General features: G+C 46.8%; 1 protein-coding gene across 1 annotated transcript in view; it reads right to left on the bottom strand.

Moving 5' to 3' along the window:
- The window catches only part of LOC129383851 (complement C3-like), an 81044-nt gene that overhangs the window by 36403 nt on the left and 31190 nt on the right, over window positions 1–13451 (bottom strand). Inside the window, exons 6-9 of the mRNA XM_055068788.2 lie at window positions 8445–8544; window positions 4919–5011; window positions 661–849; window positions 104–182 (exon numbers count right to left, since the gene is read on the bottom strand). Coding sequence (XP_054924763.2) covers window positions 104–182; window positions 661–849; window positions 4919–5011; window positions 8445–8544 — 461 coding nt within the window. The remainder of the gene's footprint in view (window positions 1–103; window positions 183–660; window positions 850–4918; window positions 5012–8444; window positions 8545–13451) is intronic.

The following is a 13451-nucleotide window of genomic DNA, read 5'->3' as shown; positions in this document are numbered from 1 at the left end:
TGCGTACCCTAGTATACTTGAAGTCTGATGCAGAGTATTATAGCTGATATGATTAAAGTGCACCGCTTAAAAACAGTGAATAGGCAGATACTGTGGAGCTTACCACAGGCTACCGGTCACCGTGTTCCCAAATTTCGAGAAAAAGCCGGTCTCGTTCCGAAAAGACAGCTGCCGTTGATATCCTACGCGGGGAAACAAAGGCAAGGACTTCTCATCAGGCTTTCCTTCGGCGCACAGACAAAGCGTTATAACTTCAACATACTTTTTTCCTCGTGTTACTGAAAAACAGAACACTCCTCCGGATCCAGTCAGTCAAGGAAGCAATTAAGAGAATGAATTGGAGGAATATTCTATCAGTAGATCTACACTTTAAAGGTGCTCACGATTTATTTTATCCGCATATTATTTCATGTTCGGTTGTTCCTGCTCACCTCATTTTTTCCCCTGCTTATTTGACAATTCATTACAATCTTCGTACTTTCTCTGCTTCCTCCATCGTTTGACGTGTACATTATCACAAGCCCATTTGCAATGTTATGTAAATCTTTGAACTTTTCTTTAACCAATGTACTAGAAACATGTCCCTGCTGGTGAGGCCAAATTACCTATAGTGCCTTGAAATAAGAAAAAAATAAAGAAATAAGAAAAATATAAGCTTACCCTCCCTCAGGTACCGATGCCCTCTCTCTTCGAGTGCAGGGTCAGTAACATTCCTCCTCTCGAGGTATTCGAGAACATACAGCGCTTGTGCCATGAGCACAGCATTCTCCTCGCCGCTTCCGCTGGGCGTCTTCATGAGGACCCCGATCTTCTCCAGCGTCTCTTCAGCCAACGAGCCTACCTGGTTTCCTAGGCGACGAGATGATTTGGAAAGTCATCATTACACCCGAAATAAAGAGTGGTATTCTGGGTCAATAACTTTCGGAAGTGCATTCGAATCTGGTTATAAAACAATGAGGTTTGTGCAGAAAAAAAAAGTTTGTTAGATATATCGGGTAGTTCCATTTGCCCAAACTATCCCATAACAAACGTAGACGAACTTCCGGGATTTGTTCACTACATGTAGAGTTATCTGCTGAGAAAGAAAAGAAGAAAGAAAAACCTATTTTTTTACACCAAGGCTACGCGTGGTAAGGGCACTAATGTTTGCCTGTGCCTTGAAATGGTTCTCAGTGTACTAAGAATGGCACTCTCAATGCTCGAGATTGCGTAAACTCGCTAAGTGGCTATGATGTCTTGCTGCTGAGAGCTATGTTGCAGGTTCAATTCCCGATTGAAGCGGCCCAATTTCAATGTACATGGAAGGCAAACACCATCGTGATCTGCGCCTGAGTGCTTTAAAAAGATCCATAAGACCCCTGAGGTCAAAATTAATGCAGAGGCCAGCGTAGAGACGTTTGAAAAACGCCTCAATGCTACGTTCTGTCATTGAACATCGACATCCAATATCAACTGTAAATACAGCTCGAAAGAATCCGAAGGGCCAGCTGTAGTATTTAGGCAGTATACAACCGTGAGCTACAGAAACTTTTGCTCTGGAGCTAGTTTGAAGGTTGAAGTTTTAGGGTATTTCTTTCTTCTTCATTACAGAACTGACAGTCCCACTTTAGGCCAATTTTCTCCTGAAATGCACACGGTGCTGACCAGACGTATGTGCGAGACATGACGCATGGAGATTGTTTAGGAAGAGATACACATTTTGTTATTGCGAGAGCAATTATATCGACACTCCAGGCGCATTTCTGCCGTCGGCGACGCCATGAGGTTTCGTATGAGTGAAAGCGTGTGGGGGGTGAGCTGGCGAACGCGGTTCAATCTCGCGTGCGTGAGCGAGGAACGTGGCCCAATGCATAGCCTCTCCTGTCGCGCGCGAGGTGGAGGGGTCGGGCGAGGGAGAAGAGGCGTTCTTCTTCGGCGGCTGCTCGGGTGCCTCGATGTCACATAATGGAGACCACTGCGGCCTCTACTATGGCCATCACGGATGCCGTAGTAGACGCGTTTGGCAGATGCCGTAGGGACGCGTTGCCGGCACTCGTGCCTTGAAAGCAATCTGCGACGTGGCCAAATCACGGTTATAATCTTCTTACACCATGGGCCAATTACGCGCCCGCGCGGACCTCATCTTCAAAGTGATCAGTGATGTTTGCAAGATAAGCGTATGGCTGGTAGTTTCGTATGCGCTGTGCTTTCGATCTTTGGTTCGCGTTGAAGCAAGAGATGTATGAAGGTCAATTCGCATGCTGCTGCCGCGATTCCTCACTCCAGAATTTTGGCAGCGAATTTCCACGCTCATCGAGCGAGATATGTTCATCTTTACCTGTGTGCGCGTGACACCGTGCTGGTTACTTTAGTTAAAACATGTTGGCGGTCCACTTGGTTTGAATCCATGATAGAATGTGTAAGCGCGACTGAACAAGAACATAGCAAGAAGCAGACGCACAAAGACAGCGCTGTCTCTGTGTGCCTGTTTCTTTCTAAATCCTCGTTTAGTCACGCTTACACAGCTATTTACTAATTTCCTATCGCAATCAGTGCTTCGCCTTTCAGGCAGAAGTGCGAATTTTTTTGCTAGCTTATTGTCTGCACTGACATGACTCTAGAATACTACACGGGTGGCAGACATACACAACATGCCCTGTCCCTAGAAAAAGCTCGCTTCTTCAACTGGAAGACGCCCGCTTCTGCGGGTACGCACATTCATTTCACAGGCGACAGAAATATCATATGTCATAATAATACGAACTATTGAGGCCATATACAGCTCGAACAGACCTCTTCCCTGCAGTCCATGCTAATTTTCTGCATGCTCTTGATGCTGACGATTCTTTCATCGCACTGTTTCAGCCCATACAAAGCGCAGAAAAAACACAATCAGGAACAGAAGAGAGTGCTGCACCTCGAAAAGGCACAACTCTGTCCTGCCCATTGTTGCTCTATCTTACGGTGCCATGAAAAAGGGTGCCGTGAAAAATACAAGGCAACACACGGAGAAACAGGCGGAATTCATGCTTTTCTTCTTCAGTCCGAACCTTAAGTTGGGAAAAAAGCCGCAGTTTCGCCCGAAAGTAGAAGCATCGACTGCGATAGCAAATTAGCCGAAAGCTACACGAAGTAAAGATAGTAGCTTTATCGGCCGTATAAATGTCTAAGCATTCGTTTACTAACTATATTAACAAACGTGGTGTCACTCGCGCACAAGCAAACAAGAACACATCTCACTCGATGACGGTGCACACTCGCTGTCAAAACAATGGAGTGAGAAAGTGCGGCTGCAGCAGCGAGTGAATTTACCTTCGTGCTGCCTCTTGCTTCAACGCGAACTGCACCTGAAGCTATGAGCCCTCGGTGCATCTAGATTGTACTCATCGCACACTGCTTTCAAGATAGCGGCCGCGCAATACGCAGTAGACGCAATAACAAAAATCCACCCCCCCTCTTCCCTCCTCCTCTCCCGGTGATTTGCCCGGACGGAAGACGGTGCGCTCCCTCCTTGCTTTCCTTCTTTGCGCATGTGAGACTGAGCCGCCATCGCCAGCTCACACTCGCACGATACCACTCGCACATACAGCATACGACGCGCGGCGACGATGCTATGACCCTTAAACTTTACATAGAACATCGCGGGGACGGCAACGCCAATCGTAGAAATGCGCCTGGAATGTCCATATAATTGCTATCGCAATAAAAACAAATAATGCCGGTTCCGTTTTCTTGCAAGCGTGTTCTTTTTCTTACTGCGCTGATGTGTATCCCCTATAACTAGCCTCGAAAGAAGTACTGACGAGTTAAAAAAAGTCCGTGTGCGTGCGTGCATATGTGCGTCTGTGTGTGCGTGTCGCCGAGGAATATACATACCCGAGTCAAAAAATAATAAAAAAACTGGATGCATGTTCCCCATATGGGAAATCCTCGCAATGATTTCTTACAACCACTGGTCATTATTTTGCATGCTCCCCACAACATGGATTAGATGCGAAGCTACGTGAGTTTTTAACATGTGTTCCAATCGTTTTTGCACTGAAATATTGAGAAACAAATTCGTTTTCAGTATAGCCTGCAGTCGTTGTTGTTTTAAACACTCCTTCGAAAGTTAGACCGATGCAGGGCCCCTTTTAAAACAAAAATAAACAACATGGACTTGTGGAAACGAAAAGCGCGTCTGAATGGGCTGCACAAGAAAAGTGAAGGGTTCCAGCCGGTGCTTGCCTTGGCGCCTGTGTCAATGAGACGTCACACGAAGAGACCAAAATCAAAAATAAACATTTTTACAAAGGGGTCGTTCAATAAACACTGGTTGATGCTCCGAAATCCTTATTTTTGAAAATTATTTAATGGCAGATTTATTAATTTCTATATGCGCTCCAGCAAGTGAAATGCACGCGTCCCGTCGTGTCTACCAAGCATATATAACGAAAGCCATCTTTTTTTCAACATTTTAAAAATCGCCTCCAATGTCCATTAATTACCTCACGTTCCATGTCTCATTACATGACAAATATACTTACATTTACCGTTCTCCGAAGCATTACAATAGTCTTCTGATGCATTCTACAGCCTAGATCGGGCATTCCCGACTTCTTTACGTACCTGAGGGTTAAAATAGGCATTGCTTTGACATGGAACAAGGCGTAGTTATAGTGCACTGGAGGAAATGTTTAAAAAGGGATAAAAAAAGCTGGCTTCCATCATGTTATCCGGACTTGGTGGGAACAGACAGACGAGTGCATTTCACTTGCTGGAGAGACTACGAAAAGGGATACAAGCGGCGATAAATAATTTCCATTGAAAAAAAGATTTGGAAGCATCAGTCTCAGTCTTTATTAAGCACCCCCTGAAATCTGTACCACACATAGGTAGCAACTTCAACTGTCATCAGCGTTGTTCGGGTAAAACAAGACAATACAGCGGAGCCACTTACCCATCAGGGAAAGCGAACAGCGCATTGTGCCTGGCACAGCATCCGGAGGCGAAACAACATCAACGGAGATGCTTTGCTGGCTGGTTTTCAAAACTACAAAATATGTAGAATAGATGAAGCAGCAGGTCACGGCATGTTAAATCTACTATTGGAAATGGCGAATCACTTTTGCGGAAGCCCGCAAGACGGAGTAAAGTAGACGAAAGGGCAGAATTGACATCTAACCGAAACGTAGCACGAGGCTACAAGCTATTACTTGAAACCCATGCATTCACTCACATTGGGCAAGATGCGGAAATACCGGTAGTGGTTATTGTTGAGCATTTTACCTGGCTTATGCTGACAGTGGCGATAATGTTGATGATCATTGTTAAATAAGCATTTTTTTGCCAACGTATAATTTTTTTCAGGGATTCAGCTGTAAATCTGCATCCTGCACCGGTCTCCAGTTACCATTTCATTTCTTTCACTCAATGAGTGCGAATGGCTCTAATGAAGCACCTGCTCCTCATTATCCCTAGAAACATCCACATGAAGTTCAAGACAAACCCAAAGGTCGTACGGTGGGATAACTTTGAGATGACTCAGGTTGCATCTTAAGAATCTCAAAAACATTATTGAGCTTCCCCGCTAGAAGGACATAGATGCAGCTGGGATGAATAATCAATTGCACCCTGTTAAGGGAGACTAAAGTAAAATATGAGGCCGAGTTAGATTGATAGATTATTCGTCTAGAAGTCTCCCATCGCTTTCTCTGTGACAATATATCATTTCGTTGCGTGGTAAATTCCAACCCAAGGCACCTGTGCCATTCCTAAGTTTGAATCACCCGCGCCAAAATGGACTAGTTGGCCTGATCCGCATGTGACCTACCCCTTGGCCGCTCTTTGTGAAAGAGCCAGTGCTTACATCACATGAAAAATAGAGAGCGTATGTCCAAAGATGGGAGCGGCACTCCGATTTCCTTGAGTTTTTCATTTTCTCGCTCACAAAAACCTTTGTTTTAGCTACGATCGAATGACAAAATTCGCTATAACAGAGGCTTAAATCTTTCAACCGGCTTGACCTATTTTTCTTTAGCACCCCCTTTAAGGAGCACGAGGTGGTCGGTTCCCGACCAGCTCCATTCCCGAGAGCAACGGTCAGACTTCGGTGCGGGCGCAATGGAAAAACCACTAGTCGGCCGTCCTTTACGTGTGCACATTGAAGAAACGTGTGGACATTGAAGAGATTGCAGAAGCACAAGAAAGGGCACAGATTCTCAGGCTCTCCGGCACCAGGGCGGGCAGACGACTCCTAACTGAGACGGGCGTCCCCCCGGCCACTGTCGAAGACGCCTACCGGGGCCTTCCGAAAGCGCAGAAAGATAACATCATCATATCGCCCTCCCCGCGCAATATGCATCCGCAGCGCAACGTAGAAAGAAGGAAGGCCAGAGCGGTGGCGCTCCTACGCCGCGCAGCAGAACTCCCTGGCGGCAGCTGCTTCGTTGACGCGGCCCAGTATGGCAACAGCAACAATTTCACGGTAGTGTCAATCAACCACAGCGGTTCGACCATTAACGCCGCTTCGGTACGAAGCACGTCGTCGCGTGCGGCCGAGCAAGTGGCCATTGCCTTGGCCCTCCTGGACTACGGACATGCCAATATCTTTAGCGACTCCAGGGCAGCCATCCGCGCCTTCAGTGTTGGCACCGTGTGTAAGGAAGCCTGTCGCATCCTCGACGGCAAAAGCATCGCCACCCACACTCTCACGTGGTTCCCCGCTCACATGGGATCCATCATGGGAGGCCCCACAAACCTCAACGCGCTGGCCCACTCCAAGGCGCGAGGTCTCGCTTTCCGCGACCATGGAGAACTCCAACGCCGGCCCGCAGTGGTGGAGAACAGAGATCAACCGACCACATACAACGAAATTGCGCAGCACTTTTATCTCGGCAGGGGAGGCTTTCCCCTTCCACACAAGAAGTTAAATAGAGCGCAGGCATTGACCCTCAGATTATTGCAAACAGGCTCATATCCCAACCCGGCTTTATTCCACAAAATTTATCCCGACACCTATGCCACTAGTTCTTGCAGGCACTGCAATGACATCGCTAGCCTAGACCATATGCTCTGGCGTTGCCCCTCGTTACGAGGCACAGAACAAATCAACGGGAACAAGTGGCTCTCCGCTATCAAGAGCCCCGATGCCGGGGCGCAACTATGGGCTGTCCAGAGGGCCCACGATGCGGCGGTCGGGCAAGGCCTGACTGTCCCAACGTGGGAGCGGCCCGCAGCGCGCTGAGTCGCGTACCTAAGGACCTTATTAAAGTTTTGCATCCATCCATCCTCCACAAAGGTCTTTCCCTCAATGCCACCTGCACCGCCATCGCAGGGCAGAAATGGCAATCAGCCCGATTGTGGTACAGCTTAGGGAGGTTAAAACCCCGAATATTTATTTTTACTTTTCCAGCCAAGAAGTCATTAGCATCGGTTCTCGTGCAGCCGCAGTGAAATAAGACGGCACGCGTTCACAGGAATGATCGGTATCAAATGTCAATCAAGGAACACGCTGTAACTTAGCCTACACCGAAGCTCCGAGGCGCCCGTAAGGCTGTGACATCGGCGAGAGCGCCTGTACCGACGCCTGCGTCGATGATGGGCCATCCCAAAGGGCATATTCGAGAGGCCGTTTAAGATGTTCCTTGCCGTGCTATGAAGGTGTTCAAAAAAAAAGCACTGCTTTAGAACTGTATTACGATGATAACCGAGAATTAAAGTGATGATATTGCCGCTCTATCATCAGCGAAGCCCGCTTATGGTAGAATTAACGCTACGCTGCTCTTTAGTATACATTTGTAGAACCGCTAGAGCGCTTTGAAACGACCACCTGAACATGCTGTAAGAAAAGCCAGCAGCGCGGCTCTGCCCTCTTCAGCCCCGCCGTGGCCAGTCTGCCACACGGCCTCGCTGAGGTCGACGATCTGAAGTTTTGAATCTGCGCAGATGATATATTACAATTTGGACGACGCGTGTATCACTGGCATACCACGCGGGAACGGAGCAGGATGGTTTGGACATAATTGCGTTGTTCCATGCCAAATCAAGCCTTTGACCATTACCTGATAAGTCAGTCTGCCTAGTGCTTGGAAACCAGATCGCTGTTAAACGCGTTACAGTTCTGGGCTTTCTACTGAAGTAGACTTCCAAGTGTTGGTAGAAAGAATTAAGCAGGGTGGCATAGCGAGACAAATAAAGCATGGTAACGCATTCGGCAGGTTCATTCAGAAGACCGCACTTCAGTTCAGAGCACTCGGAAAATCTCCCACCTTCAACCTGAGAAAGCACGACCAAGATGCTAGAGAAGCTCATCACGTGGCTATACCAAATGCTACGAGAGCAGATAGCGCCTTCGGCCTGGGCCAGGATTTCCCTCGCTCCAATTTCGAGAGGGCTCTTAATCACGGCTAACCGAGTCGGAGTGTGGTAGGAAACAGTCGAATGTACCATTACCTGCTTGCAAGGTGCTACTAAAACTCACACACCATAGTACCTCTCCGCCGAGGCCCCCGGCACTGTCCTCTTGCGGGCATTGGCCGGGTCGATAGGAACGGAGAAGACCGTCTCAACTGGCACTCCTTCGGGCTGTTGGAACAGATAAGATTCTGTTAAGCACAACATGACCGACCATAGCTGCGCTGCAGCACAGACTTTTGGATAATCATACAACCTCCAGCGCTTTCGTCCATTTCCTCCAAGACCAGCTCGTGCGCAAGTCTATTACCCAATCTTGAGGGTCCTGTATGGTTTGTAAAGTTTTGTACTGAGAATAGTAAATTAAAAAATAGAGCCGCTGTTGTTCAACCACATTGCGAATTGTTGGTAGAACGCAGAACTTGACATGTATTCGTTCAGAAAGCTGAATGCAGGTTATTTCTGAGTTTTTCTTTTCGTTAAGCTATGTCACCTACTATAGCATCACAAGGCATTTCTAAAGTAGTTGAAGGCGCTATAGTTTCAGATGGTTAGCTTTAACACAGTCATATATTACACCATATTTTTAATCGTGATATTTTCAATCTCCGTACTGAATACTCGTAACGAAAAATCAATATTGACCACGGATAATAATTTATGTTCATTGTAAACAAATATGTTTGTAATGTTCTGGAAGGTACCAGATGGGTAAAATAATGACCGCCAAACGTGGTGTGCCATTAAGGAAACATTATCTTCCTTGGCCTCTATTCATTCCCTAAAATAACATTACAGGCAAGTATTACGCCAGCGTATGTGTACTAGTAAAATACAATTCCTAAAAACTCACAGAGCTTCCTTCGTGCATATCAAAGATTTAGTACCAGAGAAGACTGCGACAGAAGAGGTCGCATTCCCCTGATGCATTTCAAATCACCCGCCACGAGTGAGGTGGCATCACGATGCATACGTCATCCCTGACTTTTACTACATTTCTGAGTAAAACGGTACTCATGAGTCAGCGCTACGGCTCTAATGCGATTAGCAATATTACGGTACTTCACTGACTTTCCAGGGTTGTTGGTCTGCTGATGTCTTTAACCATTGCTCCGCCAACCTGAAGCACTGGGTAGTCCATGAGCTAGTGGCTACAGCATCACGCTTGATTAGTGAGGGAACCGGGCTCGACACCAGTCGTCAAGCCAACTTGGGCCACGGGTACGTGACGTTGCGTATGTGTCGTCAGTCAGTTAAACCCCTTCACGCCAACCTGTGTTGCTGGGTATGTGCCAGGACTCATGTGCCGTTCTTCAATGAACCTCGTTCAGCCCAACTTAGATCACTGGGTATGTGAAAACCAGGTACGTGCCACACTACATCAGTAAACCTGTTTCACATCAACTCGGGACACTGGGTATGCGTAAGTGGGTGTGTGCCTCTCTTCATTGAACATCTTTTACACCAATTTGTCTCACAAGCTATATGTAACTGGGCATGCACCGCTCTTCAATGAACGTCACTAAAGCCAACTTCAGCCACTGGGAGTGTTTCATGCGTATGTGCCGCTCTTCAATTATAAAAAAGAAATCACTTTAATTTCTCCGGCGGTGGACGGAGTCAAACCCGCGTCATAAATATTCGCGTCGTGATACCCGCGCCATACAAATTCCCTTTCTGACCTGAAAGTACGAGGGACGCTGCGCTAGGGCCCCTTGCCAGGTTTGGCAATTTTGCACAGACAAGCGCAGCGCACTTATCACGCCCTGGACAATCGTGGCTGCAAAGTATTACACCTCTGTGGACCCGGCATGCACCCACTGTGCATGCCGAAAATAACAGCCATCTCGAACGCAACGCCGTGCTCCCTCGCTCCCACAAATGTGCCTATAAACAAAAAAAAATCGTGGACACATCAGTATGCAACTTGGACGTATGCAAAAGCATTGCGACGTCTTCCCGATGGCAACTCGTTTTACAAAACGTAATGGTATTGTTTACACTTGTATAATTGTTAGCATCGCGTCCTTCGGTCCCGTTCGCATACTTGCGTGGGACGTCCAAAGGAGTCGCGCGCGGCTACTGAATGAGAAGTCGAAGTGGAACGTTCGTCCATCGGAGCGCACGACAGAACTCACTAAAATCTCCGCACGGACTGGCTGTGGGCCAGTGCCGCTGGCACCTTCAAAGAGGGAGGGGCAGTATGGGAACGCTGGCACGATGAGCAGCATCGCAGTAAGACGAGAAACGCGCAAGCAGTGGCACAACGCGTCTCTGTGACCATGTGACATTTTGTACCGTATACTGCTTTCGCATTAAAAGACAGTCTCTTCAACGTCACCCATGACATGTATTTGCCTTCAGTAAACCATACAATGGGGAACGCGCAATGTCGCCATAGTAAGCGCACTGCAACGAGAAACACGAAGAGAAAACAAGGGAAGCAGAGTGCGTAACGTGGACGTAACGCGATCCCTCAGCTCCGGCACGGTAGAAAGCCGGGAAGAAACACCACTTGCGGACGCCACTCGAGATTCAAAGAGTGGGCGTTTTAAGGTAGCGGCATCTGCTGCTCGCGCCACCTAGGAAGTTCCTGTAGCAGACGGCGCCCAAGTTAAACCGCGGTGCAGCACTGACGAGGTGAAGAAATATCTGCACAGGCGCGGAAATAAAACCCACTGGTGCCTGACTGTGGTGAAAAACGAAAGAAGGCTCGAACTGCCCAAACTAGTCTTTAATTTCAAAGGAGCGCTGAAAGAAAAACGCTCAAGAGAGATGAATGAGTGCTTGGTCGCCTCGATTCCGCATGTTTACATTTCGTTCGTTCGCGCTCGTATTGAATTAAATTACATGTTCACAGCATAAGTTATCTGCATATAATTAAGAACAGCATGAAGTGTTGATTTACTGGCATTTCATAAAAGAGTCGAAGCACATGACGGGTGAACAACACGGAGTCGAAGACAACGCGAGACGTGTTTCGTGTCTATCCGCGATTTGTTTCTCTATGCGCGAGCCTTGGTGATTGCTTGGGCTTAATTCCGTTTGCTCTGTGAATTCTTTTGCTTGTACGTGTGCTGCGTACACATAGCGGCTGCTTAGAGCGAAGAATTCGTGCAAAAAACAAGGCTGACAGTCGCTTGGACCGAAAAACTTTCGACATGACGTCGCTGAAACATGCGACCCTCACGGCAACTAAACAACATCTTGTTTGTGTGGAAACGAGTGCGCCAACAGTCTTCTTGCCGCTAAGTGTGTCTGTCGTGTAGCGATTACACGACTACTGTTGTGCTTTGTGGTTCAGTGCTACCAGGGCCGGATTAAGAAAAATGGGGGCCCTGGGCTAACGCGCATGCAAGCCCCCTTTCCCTATACTGACCCCCCCCCCCCTCTCGCCTGCTACGCTACTGGAAATATTCCATGTTTCATTTTAATTCCACTAAATTAAAAAGAACAAAGTGCGATCAACGGGATTATTAGTAATATTGTTATTATTATAAGGAAAACAACAAAACTCGCTTGAAACGCGTGCTGTTGTAAACACCAACACATATGTTCCCTCTGTGATTAATCTGCATGCTGTTTTCAGCAAAAGCCAGGCTTAAAGGAAAAGTTTAGTGCACTCAAGACGAACAAGAACGTAGAAAAGAACACACAGCTCAGATGTCGATCCTTCTGAAGCTAGGCTTTCTTTGCATCACTAAGTTTAATCCCGCGAGGAGACGCATGGTTGTATCCAAAATATTCTTTATTAAAATTCAAGCATCAGACTGCAGTAATCGTTATACACGTTACTCTACAAATATGCAATAGATATATACAATACTTAAGGCAATACCAACACCATAAAGATACACTAGAATACAGATGAAAATTACCAACTGTAATTACAAAACATTATTTGAAAATATTTTCTCTGAAGGTAAGACAAGCAAGGACGACACCAAAAAAACCTGGCACTATCAAAACAACAAAAATACAGTTCTTTATAAGCACGCTAAATATCACAAGAAGAACAATGCTGTCTTTCGCGCCTTCGCTTTGGCGAAATCACATATGGCCTGTTCGAAGGATAGACCGCGGAGGAGGTCACTTTCAATAGACATGATAGCAAGCGAGTTCACCTTGTCATCAAGGAGGCTTGAACGAAGGCGATTTTTTATCAGCAACAACTTGGAAAACGATCGTTCGGTCACACAGTTTGCCACGCGTATGCTTAAGTACATTCGCAAAGCAATAGAAAGGTTCGGAAACACATCAATAAGCTTTCTTTCATGCAGCAACTTGATTATTCCCAGGGGACTCGTGTCCTGACACAAGGAATTGTGCAGAAAGTTCGCAAACTGAACGATTTCAACGGAAAATGCTGGCTCCAAATCATTTTTGTAGGTTTTCACCAACTTCTCGGCCTGCTGTGCCAGAGAGGCCTCGCTCCCAACTTCTGGCAGCAATATTAAAAATCGGAACCTTTCACAGAGTTCAGTGTAGGCAGCCTTTCGCACTCGCAAAGCAGAGCCTAGACTGTCAAGTACAACATTGTAGGTCTCTACGATAAACGTTTTTATACCTTGTAGCACACTATAGCTTTTTCCGTCCGGGTGCTTACTCAATATGATGCGTTTGCCCTCATCTTGATAACACTGAATGGTACTTAGCATGCGTGCTCTCTCTTCGAAGGTATCAAAGAGAGGTCGCAAAGAATTAACAAAGCCTTCTAGAGAGCGCAGCAGGTCTACAGCAATTGAAATGTCTAGGCCTGGTTTCTGAAGTGCTACGCTCGCTTTGTCAGAGCGCTCCAAGATTACACTCCAGAAAATTGCCATGAATGCAGTTTCTAGTTTTGTCATTTTCTTGAAGAGAGAGTGCGCTTCGTTCCTAGTTTCACCATTTTCTTCCTCGTTCTTTGATATAGCTTCACGGCAACACAAGACTGCATTGAAATTTTTCAGAATGGCCTTACATGATTCAGCGTGTCTTGACCACCTGGTCTCAGCGAGACTTTTCTAAACAAGCAGGATAAAAGATACCTCCATCGCTTAGGTGAGGCAGCAAAGAACACATACAGTTTCTGAATTACA

Source organism: Dermacentor andersoni, chromosome 9, assembly GCF_023375885.2.
Source record: "Dermacentor andersoni chromosome 9, qqDerAnde1_hic_scaffold, whole genome shotgun sequence".
NCBI classification, from domain to species: Eukaryota; Metazoa; Arthropoda; class Arachnida; order Ixodida; family Ixodidae; genus Dermacentor; species Dermacentor andersoni.
Note: the sequence above shows the minus strand (reverse complement) of the source record. Positions and strands in the feature narration are given on the sequence as shown.